At 35.5% G+C, this 18,787-nt stretch overlaps 1 protein-coding gene across 4 annotated transcripts in view; it reads left to right on the top strand.

Moving 5' to 3' along the window:
- ZDHHC21 (zinc finger DHHC-type palmitoyltransferase 21) overlaps positions 1 to 13,911 on the top strand; it is a 38,594-nt gene extending 24,683 nt beyond the window's left edge. For all 4 annotated transcript variants that reach the window (XM_061441209.1, XM_061441206.1, XM_061441210.1 and 1 more), the window contains exons 8-9: positions 11,560 to 11,603; positions 12,134 to 13,911. In XM_061441209.1, coding sequence (XP_061297193.1) covers positions 11,560 to 11,603; positions 12,134 to 12,266 — 177 coding nt within the window. In that variant the 3' untranslated portion in view covers positions 12,267 to 13,911. The remainder of the gene's footprint in view (positions 1 to 11,559; positions 11,604 to 12,133) is intronic.
- The last annotated feature ends 4,876 nt before the right edge of the window (positions 13,912 to 18,787 follow it).

Below are 18,787 nucleotides of genomic sequence, written 5' to 3'. Positions count from 1 at the left end.
TAAACAATGCAGTCACTCTGAGGAAATCTACTTGGAAACAGTCAGACTTCAGTCAAACAAAACCAAATCTGTTTGTTGAGGTTGTGCTTAGCCTGCAGGTCATGTCAGAAAATCTTTCCGTACAAATAATTTTGATTGTCAGCAATGTAGTGTGGGGATTTGCTTCCTCCATAAGCACTGACTAACAGCTTTGGCTAGCCAATGGAAATGGCGGAGGAGAGGGCAGCAGATGAGTGAGTAGTTTCTTTGCAGGCTCCCTAAAGACACGCCTATGATGCATAGAATAGGGAAACAAAGAAACCGGTTATACCCACCCACAGTGCTGAGCACACAGCATGGAAAACATTCAAGTCCTGTGGAAGCAGTGAACCGTGATCACTAAGAGACAGCGATGTGCCTACTGTGTGCTATGCTGGAGTTACTGTTCAACATCTAACGTTCCTGCATAAACTGAGTAAATTGCAGCTGAAATGAGCTCTATTTAAAATAATTAATTAATGGTGAAATTAAACCTAACATGAGAAGATACAGATCAAAATCCACTTAACAGCAGAATGCAATTGTTGAAGTATAATTCTGCAGACTTGAGGTTAATTTAAAAGAAACTCAAACACTTGAAGGCATAGATATGCAGTTAAAACCTTCATGTTATATTGATTGATCCATAGCTATTCTTCAGAGCAACAATATCGGTGATTGCTGAAGCTGCCCAGAGATGTGTGCAGGAGAGGTGGACAAGAGCATGGGCCTTTTGAAAAGGTGAAGCAAAGCAGCCCTTACTTGTGCTTCTGCAGGAACACAGATAATAAACAGTTTCCTAGTTCATGCTCTATGCCTGTGTTTGCAGTTTAACATCAAGACAAGATTAGTTCCACAGCTCCTGGATAAAAGTGATTTTTGAATAATAAGACAATCAGCATTGCATTCTCTGTGATCTAAACTTTCGCTGATACATGCTGTTGCTAAATGGGTCCAGCAAGTTCAGGGTTGTAGGGGTTTAACATTATTTACCTGTATTTCAAATGCTGCCAATATCGTATTTCTGGAAATAAAAATAAACTCAGGACCTATGAAACTTTGATCATTTTTGTAGCAAAACATCCTGATTGCCTGTAAGGTAAACCTGCTTGATGTCATTATATAAATTTCTGAAAACCAAGCCAGTGGTTTCTTTTCCAGCTAAGTAATATAAAGCTAAGGCTGACTTTTCCCAGGACTATTGGATGTGCGTGTTAAGAAAAAATCCTCAGTTCTTGGTCTTTCAGTACATATACAGAATGTGCTCTACTTACTGTCAGTCTTACAGAAGCAACTTGTGATAAAGAAATCAAAGACTTGTTTGTCCTCTTTTAGCATCATGAGTAACAAGTAACTGTGACCTGGAACGGTAGCTTCCCACTTCATTGTTTATGGTTGATTTCCACGTCTGAATGGCTCTGCTCAAATGTAAATAATGGGAAAGTAGCATGCATGTGAAATGTGATACCTATCCTAGTCACAGCACTTGTGCTGTTTCTTCGTATTTATGGAAGTTTATCATTTTTCTACTTCACCAAGATAAAGTTGAATGTATGGAATTAATTTAGTGAATATACTCCAGCATGCTTTTCTGGAGCCGGGCAGTAGCTAAAACAGGAGAGCAAAGCAGCACATTATGAAGTACAGGTGAAGCAGTCTGCTGTGTGTGCTGACACTTTCCAAAATTCATTGTTGTGCAGTTGACTGATTTCTGTGCCTATGAATTGCACGACTTGCATAGGTTATAACAGTATCTACTGTATAAGCTCTTTAAGAAAAAGGTGCATGTAATCTGCTGTTACCCTATTTCATGTGTGTTTGACAGATACCAAGATGCTTGTAAAAAATGTGATTTCTGGTAAAAGTGAAAACTTTGTAACTTGTGTACTCAAATTTGGTCCTTGCACAGAGAATGTTCTTAAAACTGTACTTACTGCTTGAGAAGGTGATTAACAGAACAAGTTGCCTAACGTAATAATTGAGTGCATTTACCACCTCTCTTACTTCGGTATCACTGTTAGGGTATCATTAGCATAAGGCTGTTCATAGCTCATCTGGAGGTGCAGGAAGCCAAAGAGCAAGGGAGGTGACTTCCTACAATGAGAGAAGAACAGCTGGTTGGCAAAAACTGTCCTTAGAGGAACTTTTGACAGGAATTGTTCCATTGGAGAGGGGAGCAGCTGAGGTAGCCTCTGTATATGAGATTAGTGCTTTCTCCCTCGAAACTAGCATATGTGAAATACACTTCTAGCAGGAGGGGCATACAGCTCTTTTCATCCTCCTTCTGCAATTGCTTTCCCAAGCTCTGTTTTGACTCATTGTCATCCTGAATTTTAACACTTCTTCCAGCATGTACCTGAGATTGCTCTTGGGGAACTTTTATTTGGATACTTTGGAAACGGAAGTACTTCAGTTCTTTCTGGTTCGTTAGTCTCTGAAATAGGGAGAAATTTAAGATCCTAATTTAGGGACTGTAGGATCCTAAGAAGATACTCCTAAAACCTCAGCATAGCAATAACATAACTTCTTACTTACAAGTTTCATGTTTCTAGAGAACTGTATAGAAGAAAACAGTTTCATCCATGAACAAAGCAATGCTTAATGTAATTTTCAAAATGATAATGTATTTATATTGAAGGCCTGCTTCTCTTCCATACTTGGTGCTTCTTTTACCAGTCCTCTACTCCCTGCCACTGCTTGTAGGAAAAATTCAAATTTTGTATTCCTTAAATGGAAATGAACCTGTATTCTCACATTCCCAGGTAGCACATTTTCTAATGACAATGCTCAACAAATAAAAGCAAGCTTAACATATACCAGTAAGTGAAAAAAAAACAAAATCCCAAACCAAGGAAAGCAACAGCAATCCAAAGCAAAAAAACAAACAAACACCCCCCCCCCCCAAGAAAAAACCAAAACCCCAAAATCCCCACCCAAAAGATATTTTTGTGAGTTGCACCCTACAAAAACTATTTTTTCTCCTACTAATATATATATTTTTTTTTTTTTTTGGTCAATTATTGGTACCCCTTCCTTCAGACTACTAGCTGCTTGTAATCTCACAATTATTCCTTTTTTGCCTCAAACGCTACAGGATAACAAGATGGCGCTAGTGTAGAAAAACTCCATGAAAGTAGAGAGATGGGTATTTTCACTTGGTGGTTTGTAATAAATAATAAACTCGCTATTTATAGGTAAATTACAATTTTGCTTGAAGATAGTCGCATTTCAGAAAGTTTTTAAATTTTCAACCAAAAAAAAAATCCAAGGCATCCACTGTCTTGTACAATAACAGCAGATAGCTATTAATTATATTGTGTAGCAATGGCAAATGCAAAGTTTATGTAGAAAATGTGCACTTAACCTGAAAGAAAGTAGACATGTCTATGTACCTAGACATACCTGTCTTACTCAGTTTTATTTCCAATTACTTTTTTTCTGTAGTTATCCTCATATTGAATAATAAAGTTTAGTTGGAAGCTAGTCAAATGATATCCAGAAACTAACTTTCTCAAGACATATCTTCTTGACATAATGGTTTTTAAGAAGTCTTCTCTCATTTTTGTATGTAACAGATGCTTCTATACCTAAAAAAAAAAAAAAAAAAAGAGCAGAGCATAACTAGCCTATTTATTCATTCAGGCTTAACAAAAGTGTGTATATGTGTATATATTCTGGTTTATGATTGCAGGAGGTAAAGAGCTGCAATTCAAGATGCTTTTAAAAGGTGGAGGTTATTCCTGCTCAAGCTCCATTTTTGCTTTAAGAAAATACTTCTGTATGTCTTTCACATCACTTCAACAGTTAAATGGTAAAAGCCAATTTTTCTATTTATACTGTAAGATTCTGATATCAGTTATATTTTATCTACAAGGCATTGTTGTAGAACAAGTAATAAAATATATGGCACACTTTTCTAAAAATGACTTTTCTGATTATTTTGATATTTGTTTATCTCTAGTGAGGTTTTAAATTGCACCATACGCTACGAAGAAGCATTCAGTTTGCTGACCTTTTATAAGGCTGGTACTTTTTCCATATGTGAAGTTTTCTTCCTGTCAAGATCTGTATTCTTTATCTTGTTGGCTGCCACCTGTCTGAAGCAATCAGCCACTTCTTTCTCTTCCTCAGTACAAGAGGAAAATCCTCTCTTCCCATGGATGGTGGAAGGTAACAGGATAATCAGTTCAGCAGTGATCCTCTGATGTCATTGTGGGAGCCCTGTAAAAGCAGATTATCTGTGACCCAGATAAAATAATTAGAAATTACTCGGACACTTAAAAATAACTGATCTACTAATCTCATTTCCAAAGTTAAAAAAGGCCTGTCTCTCAACATAACACTACCAGATGTTTCAGTTAAACAGCATCCTTTGCAGAGACTAATCTGAACCCTAATTTTAAAGGATTACCTTTGATTGTTTTTTATTTCAAACACTAACCAGTTTGTGTTTTCATTTTTCCGTATGTTCAAAAAAGTATTTATATGGAATTTAAGAAATTGTCTTCATTTTACCGCTGTGTCTATCTAATATGATTTTATGTGATTTTTGTGGTTAGCATTGCAGAGAAAAACTTTTCATTAAAATTATTTAGTAATTAACTTGTTTCTCTGGGTCAGAACTATGTAATGGATGGGCTTTTATAAATTTAATAGATACCATGTGGTCTTTGTACAAGATGGTGGATGCATTATTATAAACTAAGTGGACAATGACTTTATTAATTTAATTAATGCTACCGGGGTTTCCTGTTAATTAACTGTTTGAATGGGGTACGGTGATATGCCAATATCCTGATGCATCACTACTATGTGGATGTGGTAGAGAGAAATTTCCCATTATTTGCTTTGGGGAGGATGTAAGGGAAAATAGTTTAACAGCTGGTGTTCAACAGTCTGTCTTGTGCACAATGTTGATGCCTACCACATAGATTTTTTTCCCGTAGAAGCATTTTACAATCTTGGTATTTGTTTTATTATTGTTGCAGTGTTTCTCCTTTTCACCTTCAAGTACCAAATCTATTTCACTACCTGTTTTTTGTCATACTTGTAAACAGATCCATTTCCACATGAATATTTTAAACTTATTAATTCATATATATTAACTATTTTACTTAGTGTGACTGATACTTACAGTGAGCATGTAATAAGGAACATTATTCATTTTTATCAAAGCTTGTTCTCAAAAGGACAAAAAGTCCTTTAAGGAAATTTTTAAAAGATGGAAATTGTAAAAATTATTTTTCAGATATAATTATTACAAAAGAATATTTTCAAGCCATTAATTTTCTTTAGGAGTATCATTTAATTTAATAGTATATTTCAAAAATGACGTGCAAAGAATAAAAATGCCAGTGAAAAAATTAGAATTCTTTGTATAATCAGTCAGATAAACTCTTACAAAGGTTGAAATGCAAAATAATGAAAATTTAGCTGCAATTATTCTAGCAATAAACTCAAAGGCTTTTTAATTCCTTGAATATTTCATACTGTTGATCCATTGCTGTTTTAATATAGAGAGTGCGCAAGTGATCTAGTTGTGCTAAAATGCTTGTCTCTTAAGTGTCTTATAATTAAACTTATTCATAATCATATCTTTTATCAGATAATCTATTAAATGCTATTTTGATTAGTGAAATACTAAGGTTTTTTTCTGTTTTTTTCAAACATGGCAGAAATGTAATCAAGGAACTATTAATCCTTATAATTAAGTTTAACACAGAAGAAATTAGGATTGGTAGGGAAATTAGGATTCCCAGGCAAACATATTCTTTACCTGACTATAATAAAGTGTAAGATATAAAGTAATTGTAGAGGGAGAGCAAAAGGTATGTAAACCTCAAACCCAATCAGTAATTTGAAATTACAGAAGTAACAGAAAATAAGTTCATGTTAATGTTGCCTGTCTGTGTCTTCCCCATTATTATCCCTTCCCCATTTCCTGTCTCTACCTGTAATCCACCTGTAGGTAAATCTTTTATTAGAAGACTGCATGAAGTCCTGTAAATTGTCAGGAATTAGTGATGTCATGGTCTTTGGATGGGATTTTTTTAACTGTGTGAAGTCTTTTGTATTTTTGCCTTATTCTTCACAATCAGAATAGCAATTTGTTTAACATTTCATTAAATGTATTCTGACAGTCTTAAACACATATTTACTGTTAAAGGACAATTCTAGTAAATTTCAAAAACTTCTTTCCTGAGCTATTTAAAATTTAAGGATAAATTCAGGATAAGTAAGGATAAATTCACACTGAGTGGCAAAAGGTCTCATCTGCATTTTTTAAATAATTACATGGTTTTAGGTAAAGTGGAATGCTTTTATTGAAATTAATTATTTACAATATTATTAAGGAAAAACGTACATTAGAAAAGTTAATCAAAGACATTTTATATTGTGCAGAGAGCCAAAATACAATGCAAAAAATATCCTGTGATCATCACTCAAGGAGGAAGTCCTTTTACAATTCTAGTTATTTTATACATTTATTATAAAAAAATATTCAGTATATTTAGTTATTTTTCTGAATAGTAAAGGAAGTACCTTTAACCAACTGAAAATAAGTAACTATAATAACGTTTGAGTGTTCTGAGTGCTGAGTACATTTTCCTTAAAAGTTGCTTGTCTCATTTAGACATCAGACCATTAAAATGGCTTCTGTGTGAGGAAGGTCAACACCTAGCCTTCCTAAGTAATTTTTTTTTCCTTGATATTTTTGTGCTAAGAAGATATTCGTAAGTATCAAGAAAAATAGTATGTTTTGTCACATGCCTTGCTGTCATGCAGCTATCTGCACATGACACACTAAGGATTTGAAATAGAACAAAGAAAAGATATCTGTTTGTAGGTGTGTTCCTAATTTACTGTCAGAGGTTTTCTTTTCGTTGAATCCTTTTCTAGTAGCTGATCAATGCATTGTTCAACTAAATTCATCAGAGCACAGAGGAGTGTAGAAGTATTCCTAGAAATAATATAGTTTAGCTTTTTCATTTTGCACACAATTCTCTGATTTAGGGATTTAAGGTTAAAACTGAACTAGTAATTTTCAGGCTGAACATAATTGTAATTGATAAAATTAATCATATAAGCTGTCTAGATGTAAGGAAGCATTGCTAAAAGATGGCAAAGTGGAAATCCAAAAGTAATTAATGTCAAGAAGGAAAATTTCTGAAATATGAAGTATGCTTTCTATGAGATTTTCAGTATTTTTATATTCTTCAGTTGATCACCTGTCGTTTACGTACACACAATTAAAGGATGTTGGAAGGAATGAAAAAACTTATTCAGCTAGATGATATGTTGTCTTGCACTTTAGGATAGAAGCAATGGCTGCAAATTCAGAAAGGCTTGCAAGTTTTGAGTATTTTGTTTGTATGTTTTTCTCCTCTCTCCACTTTATCATATTTTCCTGATGATTCTTATATATTAAGTATTTGAAAATACTGTATTAAGAAAGTGTGGCACAATGCTTACGTTCTTCTGTTGGAAGTATCAGAGCTGTACTGATTACATGTCACTTTAAGCAAACACAGAAGAAAAATCAAACCCAAGACTGTGGCTGCGTGCTTAGGAGTTAGTCCTGTGAGTTACAAATTACAGCTTCTCCTTTGGAGAATATGAATCAGTAAGAGGAAAATATATTTTCAGTCATGTGCTTCTTCCATGATAAATGGTTCATGGTGAATCCCATCCTATGGCACAGCTTGTTAAACAGTGCATGTGATCTTTATAAAAAGCCTGTTTTTTCAAGCAGTTGGTTATGCTAATTCAAAATACAGCTATGAAAAATATATTCCTCTTTTTAGCTAATGCAGGTGCATTTGCAAATGAATCTTAAGTTAGCCTGCAGAATGCAGTCAGTGCTCTTACACAGTTCTTTCCGTTCCCCATCTTAGCTGTTGTCCCTTAAACAAGCTGCTCTTGCAGACTTGCAGTGTTTTCAAAGCAAAAAGCCACTCTTCATTCCCTCAGCAGAATCAGAAACCTATACCCTTTTCCTCTTGTTTTGAAGTGATGTGGTTTTAATTATTGCTATGTTTAATTCCTTCAATTTCTTTTACCTTTCTCACGAAGGTACAATTTTGTTTTTCCTGGTTGCTTTAAGATGCTTATCAGTAGGTATGTATCTAAATAACTAGATGCAAGAGTAATAGTTGTTTCCAATCTGGATGATCACTCCAGGGGTCCACATGACCCATCATGTGAAATTAATCAATTATGGGTTAGTCAATTTTTTCTTGTATGCAATTGTGAATTTTATTTTATGGAGATAGAGGTTACTAGGACTCAATAGATATGCCATGTTTGCTCATAGCAGTTTATTTTAAACTTTTGGATGATTGCTAGTTCTCCAAAAGATTTTAACGTCAGCATTAGGGAATAGGGAGGGAATCTTAGCAGAGTTCTATTTTTGATAATAGTAATCCAAGATGATAGTATATGCAGAAAGCCAAAGCCTCTTAGGCTGTAACACTGATGTTGTAACAAAACCAGGGTATACATCAAATGCATAATTAAGAGAGGTGGTGTTCTGGTTGAAAGCCATTGTGAGATATGTTAATGAACAGAGGAACACCTTGTCATTCAGAAGAGTGGTAAGATTATTCTAATCCTCCAGTCTCTGAAAGAAATAGAAATTGTCTATCTGAGAAGAAAGCCTTAAATAACAGGCCAAAACTCAACCGGGGTCCTCTCCCTTTCGTTCCTTTCTTGTCTCTAGAGGGGCTACCGAGTTTCCTGGGGTGCTGTGAAGTTTCACTTTCATATGAAAAGGTAAATTAGTTCACTCTCAAATGCAAGTACATTTCAAATGACCCCAACTGTTTGGCAGCAGTGTTGGCAGAGGGAAGCTGTTAGGGGAATTTGGTTCACAGCCATAGTTCACAGCTTTTAAAATGTGGCTATAAGGTTTTTGTAATTCTGAAAAAGTATCCCAGAATCAAAGGGTTTACTGCTCAGTCCTAATTCCTTTAAAGTATTCTAAAGTAGGTGTTGGGAAAGAGGGAAGGAGGGAGAGAAGGAAAGAAGGAAGAATTTCCTTTGACTTCCTATCCAACTTCCATATCCCTAGTGTGTTTTAAAGGTGTGGAAGCTTGACAATGTTTTCTTCAGTCATGTTCTGCAGTTCCTGTTTTGGTGCTTTCACTTAAATCATTAATTTAATGGATTACATTTTGAGGGGGACAAACCCTCATGAGCATCTTCCAGGTCATGATAACATGCCATGATAACAATTAAAAAGAATTACAATCCCCAGTTCTCAACCTGGGAATTCTTCAAAAAAATCTCAAATGTATTATTTAAAGAGCTGTATGAATATGTTAATGAATAAACAGTGTGAAGAAACATGGCAAAAAGCCGGATTTAAGGTGTTCTTTTATTGTGTTACTTCTGTACCCAAAGCTACTTAAAGGTTCCTTTAGTGAAATGATAGCATAAACCTATAACAGCTAGAAATAAATTATAGTTTGAACTAGCATGTTACTGTTTTACAAACTTCTTTAGCAATCATTGCTTTCAAGCATACCAAAGTTATTTTTATTTTCTAGTAACAGGTAGGCAGCTTTGAGTTGATAGAGATGATACTTTGTAGAGCTGAGATATTTTTGCAGTTACAGAAGGAGCATCTCATGAAGATGATACTATAGCCTCACTGAAATGTTGTGGAAGCAATACCTGTGTTTACTTAGTCCTTTTTTATTCAGAAAGTTGTGTGTGGATTTCTGTGGTCAGAAAAGGTGGTATTTGTTCTGGCAGGAGTTAGGAAAACAGCCAGCCTAAGGAAGCAGAATATCCCTTGGCTATGCCCTTAGCCAAGGCAAGCCCAATCTTGCCCTGTGAAGGAGAATGGCTTGTGTCCTGTAATGCTTCCCTGCCACTGGTGGCAGGTGAGGAGGAATATGCTAGACAAGCCCATACAGTGGAAAGGAGCAGTTTATCTGTGGGAATCAAAACAACAGACAGTATTTACATTCTTCTGTCTCCAGTCCTATCCTCTCTCACTATGGAGCGGTTGTTCAGGTCTGCTTAATCACGGGGCCAGAACAGTTTATGTAGTCTGCTGTGATCATGCCTTCGCTAACAGGGAAAAACCTATGCATTGTCACCACGATGCACAGGTATGCGTGAGAAGAGGGAACTTCTCTTGTTTGCCGTAGTGCACCTGGAATTCAGCTAGGTACATCATGGGCACAATTAAGATTTTTTGCCATTTAGCATATAGTAAAGGATCCTCTTCCAAAACTCATCAGAGCTGGGAAGTGGATTTAGAAAGACAAAAGTCGACAAGGGAAGTTGAGGCCACCTGTATCTGGTGAAGCTTCCTCATTTTGTTCCCACTCATATTTCACCCTTCCTCTTCAAAGCTTTATGAAAGATGGTGGCAGAATCCCAGCAGTGCCTGCCCTGAATTGGATGCACTGATGGCAGGAACAATCGAGGAACACAGTATGGTTTTATTGCTAGGTAGTGTTTCCAGATGACAATGAAGTTGCAGCCTAATTAAACCGCAGCCCTTGTGTGTCTGTATAGCTGAGACAATGGAGACCAGTTCTTGGTTTCATTCAGATGCTAGTGTAATCTGACAGGTGCATTATGTGCATGCCTAAATCAATGAACAGTAAAGGGAAATGTCAAGCTGCTGTAAAAGGGAGATGAAATCATGAGAAATATTTCAGTTATTGAATTTTGGACCTCATGAGGGATTTTGGAACAGAATGAGCTATGAATGTGCATTGAAAATCCTAATAATGCTGGAGTTTAACAAAAAAAAAAACCACCACCCAAAAACCTGACTTTTTTGTTAATTATGTAGTGCAAAAGTGAGAAAAAGTACTATTGTTGGTAGTTTTAAAAGCTTTATTTGGGGGTGATCTAAGCTTAGTTTTTTTAAAATTATAAAACTTTGTGACTGATTAATCAGAAAAGTATGAATTTAATTTACTGTTTGCTTCAGGGATGCATTCACTCTGCATATCATTTAGTTTTTGTTGCATTTTAAGAGAATAATTTTTGTATTTGGTATTTACCTGTAGTGACTGTGGAAACTGATAGTATATTCCTAGTGGTGCTATTTGCATTGTAATACTCATAAAAATCACTATTTTAAACACTATTTTAAAACTTCTTCATAGCTCATGCTTTTCAAAAATGCCACATCCGTTAACAGGTACATTTTACTAAATTTTTCTGTGGTTATCTCAGTGGGATCAGTGCTTGTGAAAAGTATGTCAAGAGTCTATCTTACACACATTGCATCTAAATGTCCCATTAATTGTAATATCTGAATAAATTTTGAATGTAATAATGCTGTACATTTTTGTTGACGTTCTGTGCTATGTGCTGTCACAGTAAAACCACACAGTACAGATTCACATCGTGTTTGTGAAAAACATTTAACAGACTGAGTAAATTTGCATGTATGATCTCACACTTATTTAAAACTAATCTGATGAGTAATATGTAACCTAGTTGCTTTCAGAATGACATTTTAATAGTTAATAATTGTAAATAAATACTTTTTTATTGTGTTTTCTTCAACAGGACACTACAAGTATAGAAAAAATGTCAAACTGTTGTGAAGACATGTAAGTGCTCTCAAATTTCTGCATTTATTTGCTGAAAAGCTGAAGGAGTAGCTGGGGGTTTAAACTGTGTGAAAGAGAAAAGGAATTGCAGGGACTTTGTTAAGATTATTTTTGTGTGGTGTTGTGCTCTGTACTTCCTATCTCTAGCAGCAGTTCACTAATCTTTTAATATTGGTTGTACACAAAGTAGCCTCACATTAGTCCCATTCCAAAAACAGTGGAACTATATTTTCTTTCAACAATAAAGATCAAAAGACACTTTTCTGCTGTGTCTTGACATCCATTTAATTGATTCAGAGGTTCTTCCCTGCTTCAGCAGTTGCCTTCGGTTGATTGACGACACAGATAGTTTCTGTTCTCCAAAGTTAAGTCTCAGCTGTGTGCCTTAATGAAAGAAAAGCTGCATTTATGATGCTGGGACACAATTCATCAGAGTCCAGTATTGGATCCCCAGCCAACCTGCATTGTTCTAGCTGACTGAAGTGCACTGTGGGCGTGCTGTCTTTCACTAATAATGCTGTCTTCTGTAGATCGAGGCCCCAAAAGCCATGGCAGCAGACCTTCTCAGAAGTTTTTGGCACTCACTGGAAGATCCTGTGGTTTATTCCTTTCAGGCAGAGGCAACCACTGCGTGTTCCCTACCACTTTGCCGATCACGTCTAAACAGATGGATGGTGGGCACAGATGGGTCCTCCATGCTGGAAGTGCATTACAGGTTTTATGATAATAGGACTATGACAGTCTTCAAGTCAATTAAAATCCACCCACCAATCATAGGCACAACAGTGTGCTCTAGTCTTTATTTTAATAGTGGTCTTGATTCTGTTCTGAGATTAATACAAGTTGTATGTTTCATCTTAGGCATATTTACTTCTAAATTAGCTTTCCAAGGGGATTTCTTTTGTATTTGAGGTTAATACCAAAACCAAATGACTGGAATGCAGTCTTACTCTATTTGTTTCATACTGGCTTTTTTTTTTATTTCGGTAGAAAACACTGAAGTTTACATTGATTGTTAGCTTTCCCACTAGGTGTCTTATTCAGCCTTGATTTTTTTATCTGTAGGTGTGTCTTGATAATATTTACGTCTTTTTTCTGATACATGTATTTAAAATTCACTGACACTGCCATTTATTTATGATATGCAATAGTAATCCTGTGGCACTGCACTATAAAAGGTAACATATAAAACCGATGCAGACTTCTTCCAAAACCTTCCCCAAAGAGATTTATAAAAATACATGTCAATGTATGTGTTTATATAGAGAAATCAAACATGTTACAGTTATCTTTCTGCATAGATATGATCCTAGTGAAAAATATCATGTCTTTATGTCATCAAAGGAGATGATATGTTCCAGGGTAAAGTATGCAGATAGAAAGCATGTTTTCCTTATATCACAAGGATTTCTTTGCAATAATTCAATAAAAAAGTTGTATGGTGCAAATACTCAAATGATTACTTTTCTAAAAATGTGGATTTAATTAGTTTGCATGATGTACCATAAAAAACAGTATATTGTTAATAAAGTTATAGATTTTATGTTTCCTTTAGTTATGATTAGGTGGAATTGGTCTAAGTGTTTGTATATTGGAAATATATGTGAAAATATTTTGAAATATTTATACACCAGATATTTGGTACTAACACGAATAGTGAAGTACATTAACTGATTTAATAGGTTACTATGTCAATGTAGATAGCTTATTGTGGGCCCTTTAAGTGCAGAAGTAGTTAACCGAAGAAAGCATCCTTAAACTTACATTTGGTAAAATGATGATTTCCAAAGTACTGGATCAGCTTTGCTATATCTGGAAAAAATATGTAATTTATTCTGTCCCTCTGGATCTGTACAAATATGAGCATGACATGATTTTTGAAAGTTCTGTGATTTTTTGGAGAAATTCACAGCTTTGGTGTGAATTTTTGTTCAGTTACGCTGCTGTGTTGTCTAACAGGACTAGGATCCACCTTAAATGACAGTCATGCAACAGGATAATGAAAGACAAAAAATCAGGATGTGATATAGGTAGTTTGAGTTTGGAGAGAATAGCTTGTTTACGAACAGTTCATTCAAAAAGAAGGGCTAGATTTGTCATGAGTTTTATTAATAATGATTTTTTACATCAGCTCTTTGAAAGTCATAACATAGCCACTGCCACTGTTGGGTGTCCCTTTATTGAATTAACAGATTTTAATGATCTATTGAAAATTCTGAAAGGTACATCTTAAAAATGACTTGAAGCTTGAGGAAAGTGGATGAAAAGGCTGGAGCAGTGCTTGGAATTAAAAAGAATGTGCATACACGTTATAAAGTAATGGCAGTATTCTCTCGGGTTTTTTTCTTGTTTGGTTTTTTGTTTGTCTCTTTGTTTGTTTCCCCGGGAATTTCACTAGTTAAGTCTTCGTGAAACACAGGGAAATAAAAGTAGTTCTGTTATCTGCCGGCGTTGTGGAGGACAGGGGTACCAAACAAGCGCAGACGTCCGCGGTTTACCTGGCAGCGCGTCCTCCTTCGCTCCCCAGGCTCCCTCTGTTGGCCGCCCTCGGAAACGACCCGGTATGACCACATACAAGTATCTCTGAATGGTAAGGCGCTTCCTGGAGTGATAGAAAGAAAAGCCTTGAGGCTGAAGTATTAACCATACATTTAACTAAATCATGCACATGAAAACCGGCCCGATTCTCAAATAAAAATGGTGTTTGCGCAGATTGACAGTTTCTCAAATGTCTTCGGATTGTTGGATTTTTTGGTACATTTTTTTTTGTTTATTTTTTTGGTTGGTTTTTTTTTTTGTCTCATTCTGCTATTCATCCTTAACATTGGGAATCAGTATGCAATGCAATTGAGGCAGCTACTTCCTTTTCTTACCCCATTTCTGAGTATGTGCAGGAGAGAAGGGAGATTTTGAACAGGCTTCATTTTTAAGAGGCAGTGCGCTACATCTCTGAATAACAGGCCTCCAAAAGTGTAAAAGTAATAAAAATATTTTAAAAAATTATGTTACTAGTTTATTAATGTTTCTGAAACTGATTATCAGAAAGAGTTATTCCAGCAGGAAATGATCAGGTAGACTTTTATGATCTAGTTTGAAATCCTTTGAATCTTTACTTTGAAATCCCACTTATTTCCCTCTGGCTCTCCTAAATGATTTTTTTTTTTTTTTAGTAGAAATTGCATTCTTAGTACTAATTAGTGCTTGTCATTGTTACTCATGTTTCGTCCTAATGTAATATCAAAGCTACACATGCTTTAATGAGCACAGCTAATACTAGATGTGAACTTCATGGTATTTTATTTTCTGAGGGGTACAAAGAGATCTCAAGGCACTAATGAAAAACAACCTGAAAACATTGGAAAATAACTGATTTATTTGCAGTATGGGGTAGCTCCTGGTAGGACCAAACAATGCTACCTCACTGTCTCCTCATAATACCAGAGATTCGAGATTTCATCTGGAAGATCTTAATGCCTAAAATAAAAGACTGTGCATTAAATAACTTCTACCAACCTATCCTTTGATCTGTTGGTTTCAAGGACAGGTTCCATTGAACGGATGGTAGAGTACCTGAGATATGCAGTCATTCTCAGTCTTGAGGAGGATTCATGAGTAAGAAACAGTCAAAGAAGCAAATGGTAGGATAGATTTTGAACTAGGCAGCTTTCTCCTTGGTTTGAATCTAAAACTGGTTAATGTGAGTGGAATGTTTATGGAAGCACAGAGAAAATGAAGGTGGGGCCAAAAAAATTGTTCTGATTCATGACCAGAGTTTACCAAATGAGGTGAGATTGTGAAGAGTGGCAGTTACGCAGTAAATAAATACATATGCCGTCATTATGTGATGTCTTTCAATGTCCATCTTACAGTTGTCCGGTTTTGTGCAGTAAATGATACATTAGCCATTATGTGCCAATGCAAGGAATGTAGGTGACAAAGATAGGATTTCTGCAATACTATTAAAGTCAACTTTGCATTCAGATGAAATGTGTCAATAAGATGAGTTTTCTGGCAACCTGAAGTCGTTAGTTAACATGAAACGCTTTTTTTGTAATACAGTATTTAACTTATTGTCTCGCTTTCCTGCCAGCAGTACATCACTTACTGCAGTGTTTCTGTTATATATTCGAGGATGCTGTCACCTAGATGTGTTATTTAACTTGGCTATCTCCACCCTTTGTCTTCATCATACACTGAACAGGTCACAAACTTTCAACTTTAAAACTGAGTGATAATGAGAGATGCTACGGGTTACTTTTGGGAAGAATTGATACTTCTAAAATACAGTGTCTGTCATCCGCAACATACTGCGTGACTGAATACTTCAGAAAGCATTGTTCTTCAAAAGAGTTTTTACTGCTTCCTCAGTGGCTAAGCATCTCGTGTCTTGCCAAGCTGTGGTGGAGCAATGAAAGTCAGTTGTTGCAATGAGCCCGTCTAAATATCGTCTGTATAACTGTAAAACTGATTCAGATTTACAGTTGAATATGTGCTTTTCAAGTTAGAAAATATAAAACTTAAATTGTAATTTGTATGCATTTCTGGGTGAATAGGTATTTCTGTGCACATTCCTGAGACTCATACACCATAGATCACAGTGTAGTATATAGGTAGATAGTTATCACTCTGTCTCCTTAAAAGTTTCAATCTAAGGGCCAGGTAGCAAAATATTACTGAGTTTTGTAAACTAGTATTCTGAATTTTGTAGTTCACACATGTGATTGAGCTTTACTAATTCGTTTATCTTGACTGTTTTCAAACAATGCTGTTTAATGCTTATACTGTACTTGTTGAAAATTACAAGATCTAGCACTGATTATGCCTGAATGGGTAACATATGAAGTGAACGGATGAATAATATCAAAACAGGGAAACTTACTCTGGTATTCCTTTAATCAAATATAACAGTGCAAGAGTATGTACATCTGAAAAACAATGTATTGTCTTTTTTTTTGTTTATTTTAGTCACGTAATCTTTCTGTTTTTTCTTTTTTTATTGATTTAAGTTACAGATAATGTTTTTATTCCTACTGAGATTTCTTATGTTCTGTATTTTTTGGGAATCTTATTTTTAAATTAAAAAAGAAAACCAAAATTTCTTTTTCTTCTCTGGATTTCATTTACATTGGTTTAAAGTTGTGTAAATCCTTTGCTAATATTTTCCAAATCTGTTCTTTTTTTCCTAATTCTTATAGAAGTTATTCTCATTGCTCAGTATTTTTTTTATTGTGACTAAATTAAGCTATAATCCCAAATGATTGTTTCTGAAAACTGGCCTGTGAAAAAATCACTGAATAGTTAGTAAGGAAATTATTATCTGAGTTTGGTTGGTTTTAAGAGACCAAATGAGTGTTGGTGGAAATATTGAAAACTTTCTCTGTTAGGCGTATCTATTGGTATAATAACACTAGTTACAGTATTGGTTAAATTTCTTGCCTATATAATTATGTGTATGCACATGTTTATGTTATACTGATGAATTAACCCTCCTACCCTCCCACCCCGTCCTTTTTTTTTTTCCTTTCTTTATGCTCTTGTTATGGAAGGTAAGAACAATCAGATTTCTAAAGCAAGCTGCTCAGGGGTGCAAGCACAGGAGACGCAGGCACATTTATGCTAAGATAGAGTTCGCAGTTATCCATAACCCCCACTAGAGTAGGAGCCTCTGATATAACCATGAACTAAAAGTTACATGAATTGCCATTTTTTTTTCTTCTTAATCTTTGGCTTGTATGTTTTTATACAATGTATTAGATTGTTCATAATCATTTTTGGATCACTTTTTGAAAGAGTTAAATGGATCTGAATCAGCTAATCATCTGGTTTGTGTACCTGTGAATTTATGTCAGATTTTGATGCAGAGAGTTTTCACATGTTTGTCTCTTTCAAATGACGTACCGGGTTTAGACATGTAAAAACAAGTGCAGAAGTATTAATGGCCATAGAAAAGTATAGGAGAGAGGAATAAAGTAGAAACTGCTGGGTATGATATGAGCAGTAGTCTCAGCTTTACAAGGGGTGAAAGGAAGATTTTAGATACCTGGGAAGACAGACTGCAAGCTGAAGAAAAGAGCCAGTGGTTATGCCTGAAAGGAAATGATTAAAATAGCTGAGTTGTGGCACTTCATGAATAAAGGAGCACAAACTACATGATGACAGTTTGTGGCACAGGACTTGCGTCTTGTTTCAACCCAGGAATCGAATTCTGGTAATAACAGTAGTAAAAATCACTTCCATACTGATCCTTACACAACAGCATAAAACCGACCTGTAAAATCCCATGTTCTGTCTGTATTCCAAGACAAGGCTGTAGTGCCTGTTGCCAACAGTTTCAGTTTCTTTTGTATGAAATTTCAGTGGGCCTCTTTTCCCCACGTAATAATTTTGAGTCTGGTTGATCTCTGCTATAAAATTTATTTAGTTTAGTATTTACAAATTAGATAGAACTGACCTGTGTGAATGCGTGCCTTCTTTTTGATGTGTGGAAGCAGAAGTCTATTCCCACTTGCCCATAAGAATAATTTTAATGTGTAGACTGCAGTATTTTTAACGCCTAAAGCTCCTGGAATATTTCTTGATGTGTCTTGTTCTTTTATAAACTGAACAAAACAAAGTATTCAACAGTACTTTGAGTCTATGAATTAATTTTAAGAGGCTGTCAGGTAGTGCAGATGAACAAATGTATACAAGCACTGCTGTAGGCTGACCCAGTTACCCATATGAGCTGCAATTACGTTAACGTGCAAGGGCAATTGGAGGGAAAATTGGACCCTGTGGACATCCAGCTGAGTAAACAGGCTTGAGGAAGGATGAAGGATGTGTTAGTCTGAAAATACACAGCTAAGCTAATTTAAAAGAAAAGCCAGGAGAGAATTTGTATCAATCACAGCATATTCTTTGTATGTCCTCTAGTTTCACAGTATTTTTCTTGCTAGACTTCCCCTCTCAAAAACATTCCCTTTGCTGAAGGATTAGTTTAAGATCTGACACATGCAGAAATAGGCTTTGTAAGCAGTAAGCCAAAAAGCTGTATTTCAGTCACACAGAGCTGAACATAAAATGAACTGGACAGGTGCTGCTGAGGCATAAGAACTCTTTCAAGCCAAAGCAATAATTTATCTCCAAATATGAAATTATTTGCTGCTTAGGATGCTTCATACTCTCTTTTGTTCCACGAAGCTGGC

This window comes from Pezoporus flaviventris, unplaced genomic scaffold (assembly GCF_033815535.1).
Source record: "Pezoporus flaviventris isolate CSIRO_AGI_PZ_B2104156 unplaced genomic scaffold, CSIRO_AGI_Pfla_v1 ptg000212l, whole genome shotgun sequence".
NCBI classification, from domain to species: Eukaryota; Metazoa; Chordata; class Aves; order Psittaciformes; family Psittacidae; genus Pezoporus; species Pezoporus flaviventris.
The sequence above is the reverse complement of the archived record's forward strand: the minus strand, read 5'-3'. Positions and strand labels throughout refer to the sequence as shown.